Below are 22,284 nucleotides of genomic sequence, written 5' to 3'. Positions count from 1 at the left end.
CCAGCCATTTGTTTGCAGCAACAGGTTTGCATTGTAGCAGGGGAAGCTTGGAAGGCAGTGGGTGGAGACAGCACCTCCTGGTGTCTCTTGGCTCATCTGATGCCTGGAAGGGAGTGAGGGCCCAGGATGGAGACTGGAGGGCAAGGAAGGCGGCTTTGCCAAGGAAATGGGGAGATTCAAGCACAAAGGGCAGGCCTGAGTCTCAGTGATGAGGTGCTGCAGCTCAGCAGGGAAGCAGGATGCAGGGTTGTGGTAAGTGGGTTGGTACCCGACAGAGTCCAGGGGGCCGTGTTCTCAGGGAGGGGACCAGAAATCTGGCTTAGTGAGCAGCTTTCCTGGGGGAGTCTCACGGGCAGCCGACACCACAAACAAAAGAAGCCAAAGCAGGGGAATAAGAGGATTGTTCGCAGACACACAGGAGGTTTGCCAAGGCTCCCAGAAATGTTGAGGGATGGCAGCAAGGAGAGGTAGTTTCGGTTATGATGTGTGCGATTTGTGGAGATTTGAGTACCCATGTTAAGGTATTATTTATGCGTTGTATATTCAGGCTTCTGTTTTCTCCGTGAGGTGGGAGCTGAAATGTAGGAAGAAGGATTGGTGTTGAAGGTCTGAGGAAAATGGAAAAAGCTTGGCAGCACCATTGCAGAGAATGGGAGATGGAGCTGACCAGGGAGATCCAGCAATCCCAGAGGCTTTGAGAGCCAATTCCCGTTGGTGGTCATGTATGTACAGAGCTGCCCGTTTGCCCTGCTATGTGACATCTTAGCAGAGCATGGATGGCTCTGGAGAGCAGATCCAGTGGGAAGTTGATTGTGAATCTCTGTCAAGTTGAGTTGTATTCTATGAAAAGATAAAGCAGCTCACACCTGAGGAAAAGGAAAGTATTGCCAATTTCGTTATTGCAAAGATGGAATGTAAGCTGGACAATGAGGGATGTGAATCGGGGGGAGGGCTGATGCAATGAGGGGAAGTACAGGCCAAGAGGGCTGCGCGGGGCCGACAGGAACTGTGGTGTGCTCATCAGAGGTTGCCTTGAAGAAGCAGAATACTTGAATTTGTGGCTTTGAACATGGAACAACCTCAGGTGAGGCCAAATCCAAGTGTGCCATGGCAGTGGACAGACATGGGGACTTGTGGGGCTTGGCGAACAGAGAGTTCCCTCTGAGCAGAGGTGTGAGTCGTCCACAAAAGGCCAAGGCTCAGAGATAGAAGCCCGGGTCTTCGGGGAGTCAGCAAGTGATGGTGGGAGGGAGAATGGGGCCGCCTCAAGCTTGGAGAGCTGTGACCCAGCCCCACGGACTAGCACTTTCGCAGAGAGTGCAGGAGTCTGTGGACAATGGTGTAGAAGAGGCAGCTGGGAACCAGGCACTCACAGCCTGCCTCCTGACCTAGAGGTGTGCCCGGCATAAGGTCACAAACCTCCACATTGCAGAGGGCTGCAGGGAACAGGTGTCCCCGGAGTCAGTGTCAAAGGGAAAGAGGCCCGGACCATTGTGGGGATGGTGGTGTAAAGGAGGGGCTCAGCGGGACCCTGTAGGGTGACAACCGCCTGTGGGAGCAGGGGCTCTGGGTCCTCAGGTCAGGAGACTTAGACCTCCAGTGGCGGTGACTGCAGGCCACACTGACTGCAGGCGCGGCTCCCCTGCCCACTGCTGGTGGTGGTGATGTCAGCCTCCGGGTGGTGGTGGGTCCCTCCGCTGGGGTGGCTGCTCTGCTGAATGCACATGAGTGACAGCCAGGGAGTGGGGTGAGGGGCGCAGCCCTTACAGCAGGGAGCCCTCGGCTGTCTCCTGTGGCCTCTCAGGTGCTGTGTTTCTAGTGAACTGCCTCTGTGATCAACTTCAGCAAACCAGCACTGCTGCTGCTCTTGTCCCACCCCGGAAAGGCTAGTGGGCCTGTGGAGGAGGGGCTGAGCGGTGTGCCCAGCTGCCATGCCCCTGAGTCCTGATGGGCCTGCCCTGCCACCCTCACAGCACCGAGGGGTGCCTGCCTAGGAAGGTCACCACCACCGGACCAGTTGCCCAAATTGCTCCCAGGTTCCTTGGCACAGCGTTCAGGTTTGCTGTTCTTTCCACAATAAACAGCCATTTCCTGGTGCGCCTTCTGACTACCCCAGTGTGGCAGAGGAGCCAGGTGGGGTGACCTAGGTGGCAGAGGGGCTCCCAGGACCCCACTGGCCAGGATGCGTCCCCCTTCTGGCACGGGCTCTGCTCACGTCCACCTCTGTGGGGAGCCCTACTCTCCCTGAGGGGCCGGGGATCCCAGAGTGCAACAGTCATCCATGAGTGATGCCACCCCGACTGCCCTCCCCATCACACCATCCTCAACGGGCTGAGAAAATGCCAGGCATGTGAGTGTAAGGGGAGGGGCGAGGGGACCCACATGCCTCCTGGACAGGAGGCCGACCTATTTGGGATCTGCTGTAGCTGCTAAGGACTTAGGGAAGTCACTTGTCCTCTTTTGCCCTCAGCACTCAAATCCATAAATTTTAAGAGTTGACAGAAAACTGAATGACCTCAGATGTCCTTTCAGAGTTTAACATTCTAACTTCTGGGTTTCTAGAACAACAGTTCTCAAAATGGAGCCTGCATCAGAATCCCCTGAAGGGCTTGTGAAAACACAGATCGTTGAACCCCACCTCCAGACTTTCGGATTCAGTGAATCTGGGGTGGGGCTCGAGATTCTGCCCTTCTCACCAGTTCCCAGGATACAGATCATAGTTTGAGAATTAACAGGGTCAGGCAGATGATCTCGGTAAAGAACCCTCCTCTCCCCGCCAGCCCTACCACATTCGAATTATTATCAGAAATGAGGGGCTCTGCTATAAATCCACATCTTCAGAGCAGTCGCTAAGTCCCTGTTGTCACAGCCCCCTTGGCTTGACACCAAACCCTTAGTCGATGGACCCCTGATGGAGGTGCTTGTCTGGGGGTGTGAAGCCTGTGGTTTTCTCTCTCAGCCCAGCTTCACGGAGCCATGACAAGACCCAGCCAGTGTTTTCCTGCAGCAGCAAGCCGATGCCCCCCATCTGGAGCAGTCCTCTGTCTCCAGGTGACTCCGAGGTAGAGGAAGATTGGAGAGGGGAGTCTGGGTCACCTCAAGGTACATCCCAGGGCAAAAGCAAAGAAGCCAGAATCCACAATAGGGGAAAACAATTAGAAAAATAATGAATTCTGCTTTTGTATTCATACCTGGTCTCCAAACTAATTGCTTATTTGTTTAATCTGCTTTGACCAGAAGTGGTACTGCACCAAAAATATTTAATGAGTCAGACTTACTAATGTAACATCCAAGCATATTTGTGTAATGAAATGAGTTTTCATCAACAGGGAGAACCTGTTATCTAAGCAGTACCTTCCCGCTGAAGTTCTGTCCTGGAACAGAAATGTCAGAGGAGACACGGTTCATCTATGCACAGTCCATGTGTGTGTGGACTGTTCTTCCTTGTCCTCAGTAGTAGTGGGCCTGAACTCTAGCTGACATTTAAATATAGATTTTGGGTTTTGTCTAAGAGGGTTTCATATAAGAAAAAGATAACCCACCACCCCTGTCTCCTCACTCCCAACCTCAGCACCCAGGCCTTTTAGGAATTCCCATAATTTAATCCTAGGCCTCAAGGGGACCCAGCATTTTGGGATGGTTCTGGGGGCCCTTCAGAGTCTGCGATGTGGGGGACAGGCAATGGACTGGCTGCAGGCCTCTGGGATCAGAGCCTGATTTCACTTCTGATTCATCCAGAGCAGCTCTGAAGTTCTCTGTTTCACACTTTATGCTTCAAGAAAAATTTTGTTGGGAGAACAGATTCCACAGCTCAAAAAGAAGAAAAGTTAGAACACCACTGTTGCTAGGTAGCATTTGAGCTGACACATCCCAGTGAGATGGGGATGGCCCAGCTTCCCTGTTGCTGCCTCTCGGCCACACAGCAGTTCTCCTGCCCCACTGCCCGAGGACTGCTCTATGCAAACCCATGTCCTTCTGGGTGCAGGCTGCAGAATCACAGTGCTACCTACCTCCCTCCACATCTTCCTCCTCTGAAGGCCAATATCCACGTTAGGTGCAACCATGTGATTTTCTGACCCCTTTCACTTCTGATGTTTTTAGAGAAGAGACCACAATCATATCAGTAAGGGCAAATTTTTACTGAGCATCTATTATGTGCTAACACAGTAGGAAGAGGCTATAAACATGACTTCTGCCCTAAAGAGTTTATTCTAGTGATGGAGAACAGAGATGAGCACCTGGAAAGTTAGATCACAGTGCACTGTGACCCAAGGTGGTGATTATAGCCCAGTGAGACTCTTAATTAAAGTGAGAGCTTGGTGTTAGAGGAGGGAAGGGACACTAGGGAAGTCGTAATCAGATGGGGCTAAGCCAGGGCCGTGTGTGGCCTGATCTGTGCCTGTGAAGGCTGGTGGAGTCATGAAGAGAGGTGACCAGAGAAGGGGGCCTCCCAGGCAGAGACCCCCAAATCTGCTGGGGCGTGGTGAGTGGAGCAGTTGGACGATAGCCGTGGGTTCCTGAAGGAGAGCAGTGAGTGGCATCTTGGACTGGCCAGTGGCTGCCACAGTGTGAACATCAGAAAGGGAATTGGGCTCTTCCAGCTGGGAGCCATTGAAGGTTCTGAACTTCAGAGGAAGGTGACTCAAGTTTTGGAAAGATTAATCTGGCTGCAGTGAAGTTTGAAGTGAAGAGGCCCAGAATGGGCAAGGGAGTTGGGGCAGGATATTAGGTGTAAGAATACATGGGTGACAGGACCAAGAGAAGGGCAGGGGTGGAGCCAAGGAGCATCTCAGACTCCTGGGTCCAAGGCACACCCGCAGATGGCTGGGCTGAGGCTCATCCTCTCCCCAGAGCCACAAGATCTCCTTGTCCTTAAGGCCCAGGTACCCTGTGATTTACTTCCTAGATTACTTCCCAGAAAAACTCAGGTCATCTCGAGATGCCCCAGGAAACCATCGCTCTTCTGGAGCATTCATCACACCAATCTCTGGGCAACCCTGCTCTTAGCCTCCCGTTTCTCCAAGCCCATTCTTAAACTAGATTGACATGTTTATTTATTCCCTCAAAGATGTTTATCAAATAAATACCCAATGCTGTCATTGCATTGTGCTTTTCACATTTGCCTTGGGGAACTGTGCACAGGGGTTGATTTGCATATGTGAACAGTGGGGAACCCCGAAGGAGACTCTGAGGTGGTTGTCAAGGTCCCTGGCCTGACACACTGGGTCTCGTTGGAAGGAGCAATGCACCACCCAGGGCACATCCTCAGAACATTAAAAAAGTCTCTAACAAGAGGATTAATATTCCTATTTCACAGATGAAGAATTTGAGGCCCAAAGAAGTCAAATAACTTTATTCAGGATCATACAGTAAGCAGTCAGCATGACAGGAGCCCACTTCTCTCTGCAGCATCTTCTCTATTTTTGCTAATTCCTACTGCCCTGGGCTAGGGCTCTAGGCTCCTTACAATTCCTTACCCCACCTTGTTTTTCTCACAGCTGGGGTCTCTGGTATAGACTGCAGGTAGTTTGTCCCAGGGTGATTCAGCTGGAAAATGCTATTCTAGAAAGAATACAAGAGATTAATTTTACCATATGATCCAGCAATTCCACCACTAGGTATATGCCCAAGAAAAATGAAACACAGGTCCACATAGAAACTTCTACACAAATGTTCTCAGCAGCATTATTCACAACAGCCAAAATATGGAAACAACCTAAATGTCTATCAATTGATGGACAATTGTCCTAGAAAAAACAATGCTTAAGATGGTCAAAGAGGCTGCTAAGCCTGAGATGCACTCCGTTCGGGCTGGGGCAGCTGTGTCTCTCTAAGGGGTCAATGTGAGGACCTCCTGACAAACAAACCATTTGGAAGGGCCAGGAAAAACAGCCCACCGTGCCCAGCATGAGTTACGGTGAGGAGGACCTATGGGCTCCTCTTTCAGTGGGTCCCCTTGGGAAGTTTAGGTATGGAGGTGCCCCTCACTGGAGAGGCCATTTACCTTCCAGGAAACTGGCTGGGGCTGTACCCTGAGCCAAAGGAGAGGGGACTCTGCTGGGACCTGCTCCCTAGTAACTAGGGTGAGAGGTGGCTTCAGAAAAAGGCTGTCCCTGACATCACTTCCACCCACAGAGGCAGCACCATCTTTACTTTATACACCATTAGCTGAACTCTGAAACCCAAGTTTCATATTTTTATAACCTCTTCAAACATTTTACGCCAGTATCTAATAGATGAACCTGATTTTGAATATGTGTGTGTTTTGCTATTATTTTTCTTTAGAACTACTTATAAATGCTTCTGATGGCTTAAATAAAATATTTTAACATAGTAAACTGTTACATCACTTATATAAACTGTTATTTCACAATTCTAAAACAGTTTATGGTTAAAACTGTTCAAAGAATTATTTTGACACAAAAATCAATTAAGACATTAAGAAGTAATTTTTAGTAAGCAAAGGTAATGCATTAGAATTTAGTAATTGTCCTAGAAAGAAAGCATCAACTCATTCTCCTGTTTTGGAAATCGAGATGCTTAATTGTTGAGGGAAGGTTTCCTTATCAAATACAGAAAACAAAAAGAGTAAGAAGAAAACTGAACGTGACTGAGTCAGTAACAAAATTAAAGGGTCAAGGAATGTCACAAACATAAGCTGTATGGTCCAGGTGAACCTGAGCTGTGACACCAGGGCTTCTGCACATTAAGACTCCAGGTTCCAGATTTTGATTATTAACTTCTGAGATGGATTCACACCACCTTCCCAGACCCAGTCTGAGTCTCACAGGATTGCAGGCCCTACAGTCTCCTTTGGAGCCCTTCTTACAAACAGAAGGCTGGCTGGTGGTTGGCCAGGCTCACTCCTGATGTCATTATCAGTGACCTGTGACCAGTTTGGGCCAATGTTTGTCCCATGCCACCCGTGAGTTCTTTCATAACCTGCAGCCGGGCCACCCTGTCCCTGTAATTTATCCACATCTCATTTGTCTGTTCAGGCAAGAACATTCTGGGCCCTTTCTCTGCTGTATGTGATGTACTATCTTGGATTTGCCTGCTTCAAAAGCAGTTTGGGAGTATGATCTCCCCAAAATCTTCCTCGGCAGAAACAGAGACAAAGGAGTCATGCAGCCTGCCTTTGCATTTTCTCCAGTGCTGAGCACCTTGACCAATCAAGTTTAAGTCTTTCTTCTTCTGACCCATTTAATTAGCCTCATCTATTGGCTGTAGACTCTCTTACTGGCACTGTGGTTCCTACCTGATTTTTCTTGGTGTCTGACAGGACACTCGCCATTTCTTCCCCACTCTCTGGATCCCAGCTTCCTGTTGGATCAACCTCTTTATTTTGCTAAGAAAGAGAACAGGGAAATGTTGAGTATATTTAGGTTTTCTGAGCATCTCCTCTTTAGGTCAAACACAGCTTTCTCAAGTGTTCAGTACCTCTTTCCAAACAGCCCCTAACCTAGTTTTTATTCTACTTTTTCTAAAGTAAGAATATTTGCTTCTTTGCTAAATTTTAATCATTTTGTGAATTCTTTATTTTCACTTCCTTCTCTCTGTAGAATGTATTGTATAATCTAGTCAAAAGCATTCTGTGTGCTTGTGAGGAGAGACCCTTCCAAGCATTCTGCAAAACTACTTCTTCATCTGAAGATGCAAGTTTATGGAGAAAAGGCAACTGGCCAGGACTTAGCATTGAAACCAGCATTTTGGGGGTCACAGGACCCATGCTCTGAATCAATCTCCCCAGCCCTCTTTCACTGCCTTAGGTTTTGAAGAAATAGGTGTTTGAGTGGAAACCTAAGCCCATTTTTATTGTTTTGTCTGAAGGTTCTGTAGCATGTAAAATACCAGATGTAGAGGTGGCATTTGCACTTCAAGAGGGGAAAAAACCCAAATTTATCACTGTAGGTGATCACAAATAGCAGAGCACCAGATGGAAGCTGCCCCTGCTTTTCAGGGAGGAAGAATAATACTTTACTTCCTCTCGTGCTAAAGCCCGTGTCAATTAAAATGTAAGACATTTAGACCGACTTGTGTGAGGATAAACAGCCAGCAGCGGGGCCTGTGACCGTTGTGTTACCACCATAACTCTGAGAAGTTTGGGTGGTGGTGACTGTTACCCTCTGGCAGCTTCTCCTGGCCCGTGGTGCTGGTGACTGGCTTCTGGGAGGCCCTTGCTTCTGCCTGTAGGGGGTTCCTCTCGGTGGCTACTGATCATCTCCGGACCACCCTGCCCTGTGACTGCCTCTTTACCATCTGACCCCACCTAGACCCCAAGGATCTTTGGAGCAGGCTGACATTTTTACTTGCCCTTCTTCCCCAGTAATTAGATCAGTGACCTGGCACAATGTTTGGCAGATGTATTGAGGCTTGAATAACTGTTTTCCAGGGATCAGAGAAGAAGAATAGAATGAAGTCCATCAAAATCCTCAGGTTGTTAGGACCAATCGTTCTAATTTTTAATACATGATGCTTCAGCTTTTGAGGCAGAAGGATCCTGAAACCAGCATGATGCTGACATTACTAACAGCATATGAATTGTTTCCACAGAGATCTGAAAGGGCAGCCCCAGCTGCACATCGAGTGTTGTGGGGGGAGGAGGAGAGAAGCTTTCCAGGAGCCATTCACTGCCCGTCTTACGGGCCCTTTGAGATCCCCCAGGGATCTGGACTGACTCCAGAAACTGTCTCACCTCCCCTGAAGCACCTTCATCCTCTCCATGGCTCTGCACAATGCACATGAGGTCTTGAAAAAGATGAGCACGCATCACCCACACTTAACCAGCCAGCCTGCTGCTCATCTGCACTCAGTTCCTAGTGTCACCTGATGTGACTTAGCAGCATTTCACAGTCTCTCCTCCTGGGGAATGCTCATTGCCACTTGATTTCTAGGTGCTCACACTCTCCTGTTTCCTTCTACCTCACTGGTCTTTCTTTCTCAGGCCACTTTGCTCTTTTCTCCCCATCCCCTGAATCTTCGAATATATGATCTGTTCTCCTCATTCACTTGGTGATCTCTGTAACTGTGTATCTCCCCCTGGGACCTGTTACACATGTGCTTGCTGACTCATTGTCTACTCTGGGACATCGTGGACACTGCAAACCTAACAGAAGCTCCTGGTCTTTCCTCCCAAACTGCTTCTACTGATGCCTGGCCTGATCTCAGTGGATGGCAGTCCTACCCTTCCAGTTGCTCGGGCCTAAAACCGTGCAGTCATTTCGACTCTCCTCTTTCTTCCACATTGCACATCCACTGAGATATTCTACATCTATTCAGAACCAACCACTCCCACTCTCACCACCACAAGTAACCGCAGTCTTGCAGCTGGATCATTGCAAAAGTGCTGTGATAGACCTTTCAGCTTTAACATTGGCCCCTTCATTCTGTTTGCAACACTGCATAAGGTGATTCTGTTCACATGGAAGTCAGATTACATCACTCCCTGGCTCATGACCTCCCAATGGCTCCCCATCTCAGAGCAGAAGACAAAGTCTTTCAGTGTCCCTCAGGGCCCTGTCACCTGGACACATCTCTGCTTCAGTCCCCCTGTTTGCTGTTTCCCTGAAACTCCAGACTGCTGCCAGGTGAAAACCTTTCCCAGCCTTCCCCTCTCATATGCTCTTCTCCCAGGCATCTCCATGACTCCCTCCCCTCCCTCAGCCCTATACTCCCGCATCTACTTCTCACATGGGGCTTTGCTGGCTGCATGATGCAGAGGCGCAGCCTTCTCCTGCCCAGTCTCCTACACTGGGGCATTCTTATGCCTTCTCTGTTCCGTTTTTCCCTGTTGTACTTACTACTTTTAATATATCTTGTGATTGATTGATTACATCTAGTCTCTGAATCCCTCCACTAGAATATAGGCTCTATGAGGGCAGGGCATGGGAATCTCTAGGACCTAGAACAGTGGTGGGAACCTGGCAGAGGCTCAATAAATATTTGCTTAATTAGTGAGTTAATTAACCTGGGTCATGATACTAAGTTGAGAGGAAGAGAGGATATATTTGATGGTTGAATCAGGATAAAAAAGTATCCCAATTTACTAGATTAATAAACCAAATTTGACACCATAAAGGTAAAGAGATAGATGTAAATCCCTGTAGTCAAAGCCCAAAGCCAACTCTACAGACAAAAGAAGAGGCACATCTATGAGAAAACCCAAAGGATTTTTTATATTTGGCTGTGATTTCAGAATTGAATAACAGGTACATGTTTTTGATGCAAAGGTTAATGGTCATATTAATAGACATATGCACAGATCCTGGTAGGCCTTAATTTTACTCTAGTTTTTTTGCTGCACAAACAACAGTGATAGGACTGAGTTCTCTGGGCCTCAGGCCTGAAATGAGATTTAGATAATAGGAGCCCCATTTGGAAAAGAGCCACCTCCGGTGACAGCAGAGCATGGGAGAAATGTTCATAGTATCTGGCCATTCTTTTCAGCAGGAAAAACTCCGGGGAGGCCAAGCTTGTTTCTTTAGCTATTTGAAAAGCCATTCTATGGAAAAGGGAACATACCACTTCATTTGGTAGAACTGAGACCAGAGGGAACAAGACAAATGTCCGATAAGGATAAGGAAGATGTGCAGATCAGTGAGAGTCACCCAGGTGTGCAGCAGGGGCCCCTAGAGGCAGTGAGTCTCCCATCCCTGGGGACACAGAGGGCTAGGGAGAGGATCTTTAACAGGGGGATTTAGGGGGATTCAGGACTGCATTAATTCAGGTCCTTCATGATGCAGACACCAAGATGGATTAGATGTGCCCAAGATATATCAGGGAAGGAAGGTGGAGGCCAGAGGAGGCTGGGAGAGCCAGCATATTGCAATGAAGTCTGAGTCTTCTGAAGGGAAGAGGGAAGAAAGGAAGGCTGGGTGGAAGGAGTCTCAGACCTTCAAGCTGTTACAAAGAAGCACTGGGGAGCCTTTGAGTGAACGCTGCCCACCAGGAGAGTCAGGGATGGGTCTGCATGGCATCCCTGTTGCTCTCAGTCACTGGCTGGGGGCGGCCTGTGGGGAGTGGGCTCCACGTGAATGGGGTGATGGAGTTGGAGGGCAGCAGCTGGTGCCATCAGTCTGCCACGCTCCTGGGTGTAGGGGCTCTGGGAGGGGCATGCTCATGGCCACCACAAGGCCTCCCACGGGAACTGCGCCAGGTCTCAGGTGGACACTCTGATTCTAAGGTCTCATCATCAGTTCTCACGCCATCTCTCCTTATGGCTTCTCAGACTGTAAACATCCTCAGAACAAGTCTCAGCCTCCCCACCCCGGCCCAGGGGCTGGCATGTAGTAGGTGGTCATTGAGAGTCCTGTGAGCTGTGGATAATGCAGGGACCCACCTGTGACCCGGCAGCCATGCTCTGTAATTGCAGGTCTTGGAGGGGAATCTGTTAACTTAAACTGAGGATAGTAAATGTTACCCAGTCACAGTCCTCAGAGAAACCCTTGTAAAGTGGACTTTGCATTAGGAAACGACCTTCATAACTGCTAAAGTGCCAGGACTAAATGGGACGGCCCCTGAGCAGCATGCTGATGGAAACCTCATCCATTACCCTCCTCTTACCCTAGGAAGACAACCCTTATTTATTACTTCCAGGCTATTTTCATTTTACTTAAACTTTGTGAAAAAATGTGGAATTGGGAAGTAAATAGTATTATTTCCAAGCAGAGATTTTGGAATCACTTAACAGATTTTGGAATTATTATCGTGTTTCCAAATGTTTAGTTTGTATATCATTTCTTCATTTATATTTGTGAGCTTTTCATTGAAAACTCTCATAGAAGTTTGAAAGAACTCTGTCATTGATCTGCATTCATACCATTTTGAGAGATACCTCCTTTTTTTCTTTCGAAATGCAGCAAGATCTTACGTGCAGTCTTAGAAAGGGAAATTTGCTAGAATGCTCCTTACCATTGCACAGTAACTCTGCACTGACCAGTTCTCCTAGCCCACTGCCATCCCTTGCCTCCAGGTTATCTTCTCTTCAATAGCTCAGCCAGTTACTGGAAAACTGAGACTCCTTCAACATCTTCTGCTCTAAAACATTCCATTGTTCCTCCTGCCCCACTGGATGAAGCCTAGACTGGTCCTGGTTGCCTTGCCCTCCCTAGTTGGCTCCATCTTCCCTGGGTCATACTGTTTTCCTGTGATCTGTCCAACCATCCTTTGTTCCTCCTGGACCAGAAAACAGTCCATTCCAGCCCCAGCTCTCAAACATGTCCTCCTGTCCTAAATAACCACCATTTCAAACCTTTGTTATCCAAATTCCATTTATTCTGCAAAACCCACAGGCAGTGTTGTGGATCTAGCTCAGCTGATGAGAAAGAAAGGGCAGGATTTAATCCCAACGATATTTCTCTCCTTACTTTTCTCTGGAAGATGGCACTTCTCATGTTTGTTCATCTACCCTCTCTGTGTCTCTCCACAGCCCCTTCCACTGTTCCTATCATGCACCAGGTCAGTGCCACTATGAGGAGCATCACCTTGTCATGGCCACAGCCAGAACAGCCCAATGGCATCATCCTGGACTATGAGATCCGTTACTATGAGAAGGTAAGTCAGCTCTGCCTGCAGTTTGCAAGACCCAGGGCCAGCCACTGGTCAATGGGTGGTGAACCTCTGAGGGCAAAGCGCTTAGGCTGGAGGAAGTCCTGAGGGAGGGGGGGAATCTGGTAGCAGAGACCATAGGCTCCCTGGGAGAGTTCCACCGGTCTTCCTTGGTAGAGGCTCCAAGGCCCAGGCATTTGATGTACCAACTTGGGAGTGGATTTTCCAGCCTGCTCCCATGCTATCTAATCAGCTTGCTGGGCTGGTATGGGCAGGGCCCATCCCATTCTCCCAGTCATGTGTTTGCTGTACTAATGCAGAGGCTACAAAACAGCAGGAGTCCCCTGAATTTCCTGAAAATTCTGTGGTTTTATAGACCATTGTTTTTCAGTTTTTGATTATGTACCTCCATTATAAATCATATGCATGTGCTACTGTATTAATATATTTACAGAGATTAAAATGTAAATGGAAGTTTTAAAGGAAAGACAGAAATTAGTAGAAATAGAAATTTGTGTATTACCTACCTGGCTGCTCCTTAGCAGCTGCCCCTGGGGGCTATAGCAGCATGTGCTGCCAAGGAGAGGGAAACGATGCTCTGTGGAGTTGGTCCTTATGTGTCTGTGGGGGAAGTAGGGCCTCCCTCTTGCCATGGGAAACTGTAGCATTTGCAGAATCCCAGGAAAATGCAGTGCCTTCTATACTAACCCAACACATGACTGTAAAAACACCAGATTCCTTCTTTTGTTTGGTCAGCAAGTATTTATTGAGTACCTGCTATTTGGCAAGTACTATTCCAGTATATATTAGTGATCAGAACAAAGATATCTGCCCTTAAGGGACTTATTTTCCACCAGAAGGAGATAGAAAATGAACAATGAACATAATAAATAAGGAAGTCATATAATATGTTAGAAAATGAGTAGTGTAAAGGAAAAAATACTGGAGCATGGTAAACAGGATCAAGAGGGTCAGGTTTGGGGGAGAAGCAGGTTGCAGAATTAAATAGAATGGTAAAGGTAGGCAGGCCTCTTGGAGAGGTTAAGTTCTAAGTAAAGACTGGAAGGAGGAGAGGTTGTTGTGAAGCCGTGTGGAGGAGATAACTGGAGGAGAGAGAGGCAACAGCCTGTGCAAAGGCTCTGAGGTAGGGTCATGACTGGTGATTCAAGGAGCAGTAAAGGGACCGGCATGGCTGGAGTGATACAAGCACTGGGAAAGTAGTGGACCGTGAGGGAGGTAACCAGGGCAGAGGAGCATGTTGGACCTTCCAAACTTGAGCTTTTCCACTGAGTGAGGTAAGGCTCCATAGCAGGGCAGAGAGAGACAAAATCTGACATTTCCAAAGGTTTACTCAGGCCATTCCATGGAAATAGGCCTGCTAGATTATAATCACATAAGACAAAGATAATGGTGTCTTGGATGGAGTGGAATCAATGGGATTGTGAAGCATAGTAGGTTTCCAGATGTATAAACTAAAGGCAGAGACCACAGGATTTCCACCTGGTTGGGTTTCAGATGTGGGAGGGTTTTGGCCTGGCCCTCTAGAAGGAGGTAGCCACCATTGACTGAGAAGAGGAACACAGTGGGTCGCTTGGGTTTGGGATGAGGGAAGAGACCGAAGTTCATCTTGAAGTCTAAAATAAACCTCCACAGTAGGACAATGGGGGTGTGGGACTGGCAGCTAGATGTACATCTCTGGAGTTCGGGAGAGGAGCTCGAGATGTCCATTTGGAAGTCGTCAGTATGCAGATGGTATGAAAGCTCTGAGCATGGGTACAATCATCCAGTGGGGCAAGGGAAATAGGAACAGGATCACAGGTGGAAACCTGTAGCCCTCCAACATGGAGGTGGTGTTGGATAACGGAACACCACCGCATTGGGAGGCAGAAGCCCGCTTTCCAGGGCCCTCCATCACTAACCAGCCACACAGCCGTGGTCGAACTGCTTCACCACTCTTGGTCAGAGTTCTCATACTTCTGCAGTGGTAGCAGTGTGCCTCCCTGAAGGTGGAGGTGCAGATGGATCACCAGTCTTGTCTGAGGAGGCATATCTTCAGCCATTAGAGCTGAGCTTGCAGGCAAGGTGAGGGTTAGGCAGCACTCTGTTCTCTTTAGAGAATTTGGGGCTTTGTAGACAGTTGATTCAGATAATTCAGGGGGTTGGGGGGTAAACCATCTGGATTCAGAAGCAATGATTATATAGAATTAGGTTTCAATTTTGTGCCCTCCTTTGATGGATGTTTTTTATCAGTTAACAAATTTAATAAATATTCACTTTCCCAAATGTGTTTGAACCAGTGTGTTTGGACCAAATGACCACATTCCATCACGTAAGTTGACGTAACAGTTCAGTAGAGAATTGTGTGTGGCCAGCATATGATGTGCTGTCAGAAACACCAGTAAGGTCCCCAAAGCACCCCTTCCCACCCACTTGAGCTTGAGTCTTGTAGCTCATCTCAGAAAAATAAGAATTTCTCCTTGGTATACTCCTATTGGGTGCCAGGGCCTTTATAAACATTGCTTTTCCCCTCATAATCCAGTGTAGTGACTATCAATACCATTGCTATGGGGAAAGAAACTGATGCACAGAGTTAACAAAAAGAAGCAAAACTTACTGGGTCACACAGTAGGAAGGGAGCCTAGAGCCTGGGATCTCTGCCATATAGCAAATGGCAGGGCTGGGAATGGGCTGGCTGCGCGGCTGCATGGGAGACCACCTGCCCTCACTTGTCTGCTGTGCCAAGGACGGTCACCCCAGGACAGGGGCGTGCTTAGTAATAGGCTCCTGCCTGTGTCCATTAGCTCCTCCCTCCCCCCCAGCCTACCCCCAAGCTCCTCCACTGCCCTGCCCTTTATATGTGAACCTCCTCCCTTGAAAACCTGTGATTAACCTCAACTTCTGATGCTATGAAGGAAGCTCATTCTCCATCTCTGGCCACATCCTTACCTCTCTGTAAGTTATGTTAATTATTAACAGACACACATGCACAGCAGTTCAGTGTCTGAGGCGGCTTCCACACCTCAGTGAAGCTTATTATTGTCCCCACTCCAAAGGATAGGAAGCTTTCCTTGGGAACCCAGAAGATTCTTTGCCAAAGCAATGGTTACCATTCAGTATGTTCTTGCAGAACTCTCCTTCACTTACAAAGGGCTTAGTTATACAATCTGTTACATTTCCTTGTCCACTTCTAATACAACTGAAGAAAAAGACATTACCCCATGAGAAGATCTTAGAATAGTAACCACAGTGATGATAATTCATCACCTATTGAGTACCTATTACACACCAGATATTCACAGATATGTTAGCTCTCTGCTCCTTAAAAGAAAGATACTTGAAAGCTAGGTATAATCAATTTATAGATGATGGACTGAGTCACAGGAAGGTTAAATGACTTACCCATGACCACACAGGTCACAGCTCAGGAGTCACGGAACCAGAACTGTGGACATTTTTATATTTCAATGGTGGAGCCTTCTGAGGTCAGTATGGGACTGGATGCCATCATGCTGATGCTGAAGATTTCAAAATTAGTGTCAGCTCTGAAATAAGAGATTGTATCTTATTTTAAATCCAAATGCTTTTAACTAGAATGAGCTGCCTGTCTGCCCCATAAGGCCATGGAATACTGGTCTTTAAAAGGTGTAAACACAGATGGAATCAGCCCAGTAGATGTCCAGGATTTGGTTCAAGGAAACAAAACACACCATTCTTCTATCCCGTGCCACTTCTTCTAAACCAGGAGTCAGTGGAGTTTTCCATCTGGTTCTTAGTCTGTCCTAACTGCTCAACTCTGCCTTTGTAGATGGGAAGCAGCCATAGGCAATATGTCAATAGGAGGGCGTGGTTGGATTCTAGCAAAACTTTATTTCCAAAAACAGGTAGCTGCCCATAGGCCATAGTTTTCTGACCCCTGCCAACCCCCTCTGGCTCTCCTGCCTCACGCTGCCCTCTTGTTTCTACTTGAGACACCTTTCAGTTTCAGCTCCGAACACAATCAATGAGGCTTTCGCCTCCTCCAAGAGCTCATTAATAGAGAGCTCGGATGCCATCGAGCTGACGACACTCCCAGGGCCTCTCCAGGTTCATCTCCTTCCCCATCTTAATACGTTTCAATTCATCATGTTCTCTTGTTTACTGTCTTGTAGCACTTTTCACTCCTGGTGTCGGCGCTTGTAGGCAAAGCATGGGAGGAGCATCCACACCTGCTCTCAGCTGTCTTGATGATTAAGTGTTTAGACGTTTACTCGCTCTTCATAATAACTGTCTAGACCAGAACGGGCAGGGTGAGGCCTTGGGAATTTCTACCCTTCAAATTTGAGGATCATTTTCTCATAGAAACTCTTTCAGACCTGGGCAATATCTTGTGTTCAATCGATTGGTTCCAATAGCTGTTATGAAGTGTGCTGTTTATTCATTCATTTAGCACTGGATCGTTGAACGCCCAGGCAGTTTGGTGCAAGTCCTGTGCTACATGTTGGGCATGGAAGACATGGTCTCTGCCCTCAATAGCTGCAGCCTCTATCTCCTGCATTCTTATAAAATCAGCCAAAAGAGACCAGAACCGAAAAAAAAAGGAAAAGAAAGCAATTTTGCTCTACACTCGCTCATTTACCTGAAGTTGATTCATGATTTTGAAGGGAACAAGGGGTGATACTTGTGTAATCACTGAATTTCCTGAATGTATGGACTATAAAGCACTTATGGGTTAATGTTTTGTCCTCACAATCCAAATGCCAATACATCAAAATGCAGTTGTCAGTGAAAGAGCTGCCCAGCCAGTGCTTCACTTATTTCAAGCAGTGCACAATTCCACAGGTTCCAGAAACCAGAGAATTCAGGCAGCCCCCCGGATTTTTAGCAATGGTATTTTGTCCTAATTTGCAAGGTGATGAGAAGATTTTTGGTTTTAGACGTCAGATCTCCAGTGTGTCCAGATAATAATGACCAAAGGTCTAAATGGCATCCCTTCTGGAGTGGACAGCCGTCTTTCTGGTGGATTGCCAGTTAGTGGTGGTGCAGGGGAATCCACCTTCTTAAATAGATCAAATGGTGACTGTCACTCCCCAGGAAGTCTCTCCCAGAGGCCAGTGGCTATATCCCTCCATCAGGGTGAGCATGGCCCACTTTGTAACTTTCAAGTGTACTGTTCAAGCTGGCCTCTAACCCATGGTCCCTTACATCTGCTTCTAAATCATTAATTGCTACCATCTATGTCTCCCACACTCCAGATATGCCTAATTACTTACAGGCTCCTGCTTTCCTTTAGGCCTTGCTTTTCCATGTTTTATTCTGTCCTCATGGATGTTCTACTTGGTTCTCACTCTCTACATGTGGTTAATTTCTTTCATCTTTCATGACTAAGCTCCTGTCACCTTCCCAGTCTCCTTATCAATTCAGGCTCTGTGACCCTCTGCTGTTCCCCCTCAGCTTCCAGCTCCCTAAGATGCCCTTTGCTGAGTCACTCAGTCAGCACTGCTGCTGTCATGTTTATTTTCTGGCCCACCGCCTGAGATTTTGCATCCCCCAGGAGAGGGACCATGCCTAGGTACCCATGCATAGCACCCAGCACATGGAAGTGTGTCATAAATGTGACTGCCTGGACAAATGATTGAATGAATACACATCAAAGTAGGTCATCAGGTCCTTTGCAAAATAGGCTTTTACATATTTAAAAACAACGGGAATTTCTCATCTTTGCACCATATTCTTTGGTCCTGGCTCCACTCCCCAAGTTTCTTCTGTTGTTTGGGGAGTGGCTTACGGAACTCTTGCCATCAGCTTTCCTCTCATTTGTCCACCTGCCTCTTGAAGTCTCTGACTAGCCCTCATCCCTGTGCCCCAGATCTGCAATTGTACTTGGGGGACTTTCAAACTCTTCATTTTCTCCATTGTCTATTTCGCTCACATGGAAGTGTTGGGAGACCATGCTGGTGCTCACAAAGGTGCTGAGGGTGAGGGGTGATGACGGACAGTGATAGAGAGAGCCCTTGGGCAGAGTGGCACAGGAAGCCTTCCCAGAGAAGGGGTCTTGGTTGGCAGGGTGTAGGCTTAAGGGAACTGGAGGGCACAGATGAACCCTGGAGAGAGGCATCTCAGACTGGAAGGGAGCCTAAGCAAAGGCCCAGTGGCCAGAGGTGTGGTCCCTGGAGGGACAAAAGGATGGTGATTTAGGGGGGTTTGAGATTGGAACTGACTTCATTGTGTAGGGACTGTAAACCTAGATTTAGGAGTTTTTTTTTTAATCAGATAATAGTTTTAAGGAAGGTCAGAGCTCTTTTCAGAAAAGAAGTTTGGATTTGGTGGTGAAATGAATGGCAGAAAAGACGAGAGGCTGCAAAAATCCAGACATAAACCAAATGTTACATAAGATCAGCAAAGAGAGGAAGCACCTTTTGAGGGCACAGTGAGCCGAGGAGGCAGAAAGACAAAAAAAAACAAGCAAAATCTATGCACATCAGAGGACACACATGTGCAGATAACAGGGACTGTGGAGGGCAGTGCAAGACAGTGCTGGGGATAGTAACAGACAGGAGGGTGGGGCTGACCCCCTGAGTGGGTGAGAGAGGAGAGGGCCTGCCCTCCAGGGAGAAGGGACATTCCCTCCCTAGATTTTGGTGGAGAGGGAGCTGGAGGATGGGGATCCAGACAGACACCAGCCTAAGTGAAGGCAGAGCAGGAATGGGAGGTAGCCCAGAATGGCCTGAAGCTCCACAGCGGAGTGAATATGAAATCATTTGCCTAAGGACTTGAAGGAACTGAAGGAGTGATCCGGAACAGCTGTTGTGAGGAGTGACCAGGGATAGTGAGTGAGGGGAGAAATGGTGAGGGTTCAACAGAAGCAAGACAGAGAGAGGCAGCAGGGCAGAAATGTTGCCCAGTTTGCTTCTGCTGAGGCTAGAGACTGGCCAAGATTTTGCAAAGCTGCGTGCACTTTGTTATTCTACCTCTGAACCCTGGAGGGGGAAGGTATAGGAAATGACGGTAAGACCCTTAGCCAGGCCCTGGGAGCTCAGCCATTTGCTCAGAACCCTCTTTTCTGAGCACAGCCACCGCATGGTCCAGCCCTGATCTGCATTCCCTTGGTCCAGGCCAGATTGTATGTACCCTGTTCAGAGGGAGGGCCTGGTGGCTGGAGACAACATCTAATACATCTGTGGGACCAAGACCCCATGGGGCATGGGTGCTCCAGAGTGGAGAGGGCTAGGGGACAGCACTCAGGAGTGGGCTGCAGACTGTTTTCCTTGATCTCATTCAGGAACACAATGAATTCAACTCCTCCATGGCCAGGAGCCAGACCAACACAGCGCGGATCGATGGCCTGCGGCCAGGCATGGTGTATGTGGTACAGGTGCGCGCCCGCACTGTGGCGGGCTATGGCAAGTTCAGCGGCAAGATGTGCTTCCAAACTCTGACAGATGGTAAGTGACATGGGCACATGGCAGGCAGCTGGGAGAGAAGACCCCCAACAAAGCTGCCCTTGTAGCCAAAATGCCAACCTCTAACTGAATTCCAGGGAGATTCCATTGGAAGGGCTTTCCTCCCCATGCAATTCACTAGTTCCACTCACCAGGCAGGGCATCTGTCTGCAGTCTGGCCCATTTCTCTCCCCAGGTCTAATGGGTCCAAAGGGTCTTGGTACCACATACAGACATATGAGCTAGGCTCACAGCCTCATTGCCTGAGCCATGATCTCCAGGAAGGAAACAGAAAGGCCACACTGGGGTGCTGCAGTCCCACACACCCAGCATCTTGATATATTTGAAGCCGCTTCACATGTGACCCCCATGAGATCTTGCTCAGGTGTCTCCAGAAAGAACGGCCACTGTTTTCCAAACCATCCCTAGGGCCAGAAAGTCCATCACCCAAAATACTTTGCCTTTGGGCTTTATTAGTTCCCTGTTACAACGATCCCTGCCCCTGTCCTCTGAGACCACGCCTTTAATGGTTATGAAAGTCTGATTTCCCTGTGGCCTGAGCATTGAGCACAGGAGCACAGGTGTGTCTGCGTGACTGAGAAGACTCACTCTTTCCCTTAGCTAGTCATTTACCACAGTGTATGTATTCATTTATCCATCTACCGATCTATTCACTTATTTACTCATTTGTGAGCCATGTCCTGACAGTTTTCCAAATGGTCTATTACCAACCTCCCAAGTTGAAAGCCTTTAATTTTTCACTTATTACTTAAATTATAGAGGAAACAGTGTTCCCTTACATAACATTTTATTTTAGGCCAGCTCTCTCCAACTAGGCACTTGGTAGAACATGTAGTTTTATCCTGAATCACATTATATTTTTTAATAATTTAAAATTCATCAGAAACATTTTAAAAATCACATGATTTCATATAAAAATGTACATTTTTCTGTGAAAAATGTATGAGAAGCCAATGCTCATGGGCATTCTAGGGTGGGGACTGCCCTGAGCTGGGGGATTGTGGCCCTTATGGGAGGCTTACCCCTCCCACTGATTTGTTCCTGGATGCTTCAATGTGAGCTCTCTGGCCCCAGTAGGATTGGAGCTTACGACCCATTCTGGCTTTTTTTAGGTGAATATTTCTTGTATTTTGAGGATGTGAGATGGGATGGAAAGATGAGCCAGTTCACTCAGATTAATAATGCTGCTGGTTTGGAAGGAAGCAGGCTGTCTTCTGCTCCTCCAGGGTCCCTATCTGCTCTTTGCACCTCACTTACCCTCCAGATTTATGGGCACTTTGGCATCAAGAGGTACACAGGATTAAAAGCCCAAAACTCAAAATGCTCTGAGCACTGGTCTCTTGGCAATTCTGCTAGACAAATCAAGGAGTAACAAATTTCTCCCAAGAAGGCTATTCCTTTTACATTTGGCAGTTAAGTTTTATAAACCCAAGAGGGGCTAGATGTATAAGAGTTTTGGTAAGTGGCCAATTCTAGAGTATTTATCTTAATGACTGAGGTTCACACATTGGTAGTAATTATGTTCGCCAAGGCTTCAGGCCACATCTGCAGCACATAGGTGAGTCTAAAGGTTGATCAATGATGGGGACATTGGAACAGGGAGGACCTATGGGATCCCACCCAGGGTTAATGACCGAGCTTCGGGCAGGTGACCTCCACATGGGAGCAGAGCCACCGTGGTCCCTGGCTGCTCTCAGTGTGTCAACCTCTGTCTTAGCTGTCTCATTTTTGCAACCCATTCATAAAGCAGAGTGTCTGCCAAACACTCCAGGTGATTCCAGTGCTCCCAGTGTTTGAGGACCATCCTCCAGCTTCTTGAGTGTAGAGAAGGGCTTCAAAGATGAGGGTGTGGGTTCTTGAAGCCTCCCATGCTCTAGGGATCAATTTTAAAGACTGAAGGAAGTTTTTATGCTATAAAAATGTTATGGACTCTTCACTGTGGTTCCTTGCTTTTTGATTTTCTTGCAAAATTATTGTTTTTTAAAAACATACATTACAAAAAGCTCCCAGTTGAGGGAAATGGAAACTCTACCTTCAGTCTTTAAAATCAATTTCTATAGGGAGGAAGGATTCCAGAACAACACACTGGTCTTTAGAAAACGTTTCTCCAGCCACAGAGTTGAAGGATGGTTCCCAAACATTGGGAAGCATAAGAATCAGCTGGAATGTTTGGTAAACATGCAGGTACCCTGCTCTTCACCCAGAGGTTCTGATTTGGAACATCTGAGGAGAGGTCCAGAAATGGTCATTTCATAATTGGGCTAAGGTGATTCTGATTACAGGTGCTGGTGGACCCCAC

At 47.6% G+C, this 22,284-nt stretch overlaps 1 protein-coding gene across 1 annotated transcript in view; it reads left to right on the top strand.

Moving 5' to 3' along the window:
* The window catches only part of EPHB1 (EPH receptor B1), a 447,427-nt gene that overhangs the window by 326,762 nt on the left and 98,381 nt on the right, over positions 1 to 22,284 (top strand). Inside the window, exons 6-7 of the mRNA XM_036877356.2 lie at positions 12,428 to 12,552; positions 19,805 to 19,967. Of these exons, the coding sequence (XP_036733251.2) occupies positions 12,428 to 12,552; positions 19,805 to 19,967 (288 nt within the window). The remainder of the gene's footprint in view (positions 1 to 12,427; positions 12,553 to 19,804; positions 19,968 to 22,284) is intronic.

Source organism: Manis pentadactyla, chromosome 1 (genome assembly GCF_030020395.1).
Source record: "Manis pentadactyla isolate mManPen7 chromosome 1, mManPen7.hap1, whole genome shotgun sequence".
Taxonomy (NCBI): domain Eukaryota; kingdom Metazoa; phylum Chordata; class Mammalia; order Pholidota; family Manidae; genus Manis; species Manis pentadactyla.
The sequence above is the reverse complement of the archived record's forward strand: the minus strand, read 5'-3'. Positions and strand labels throughout refer to the sequence as shown.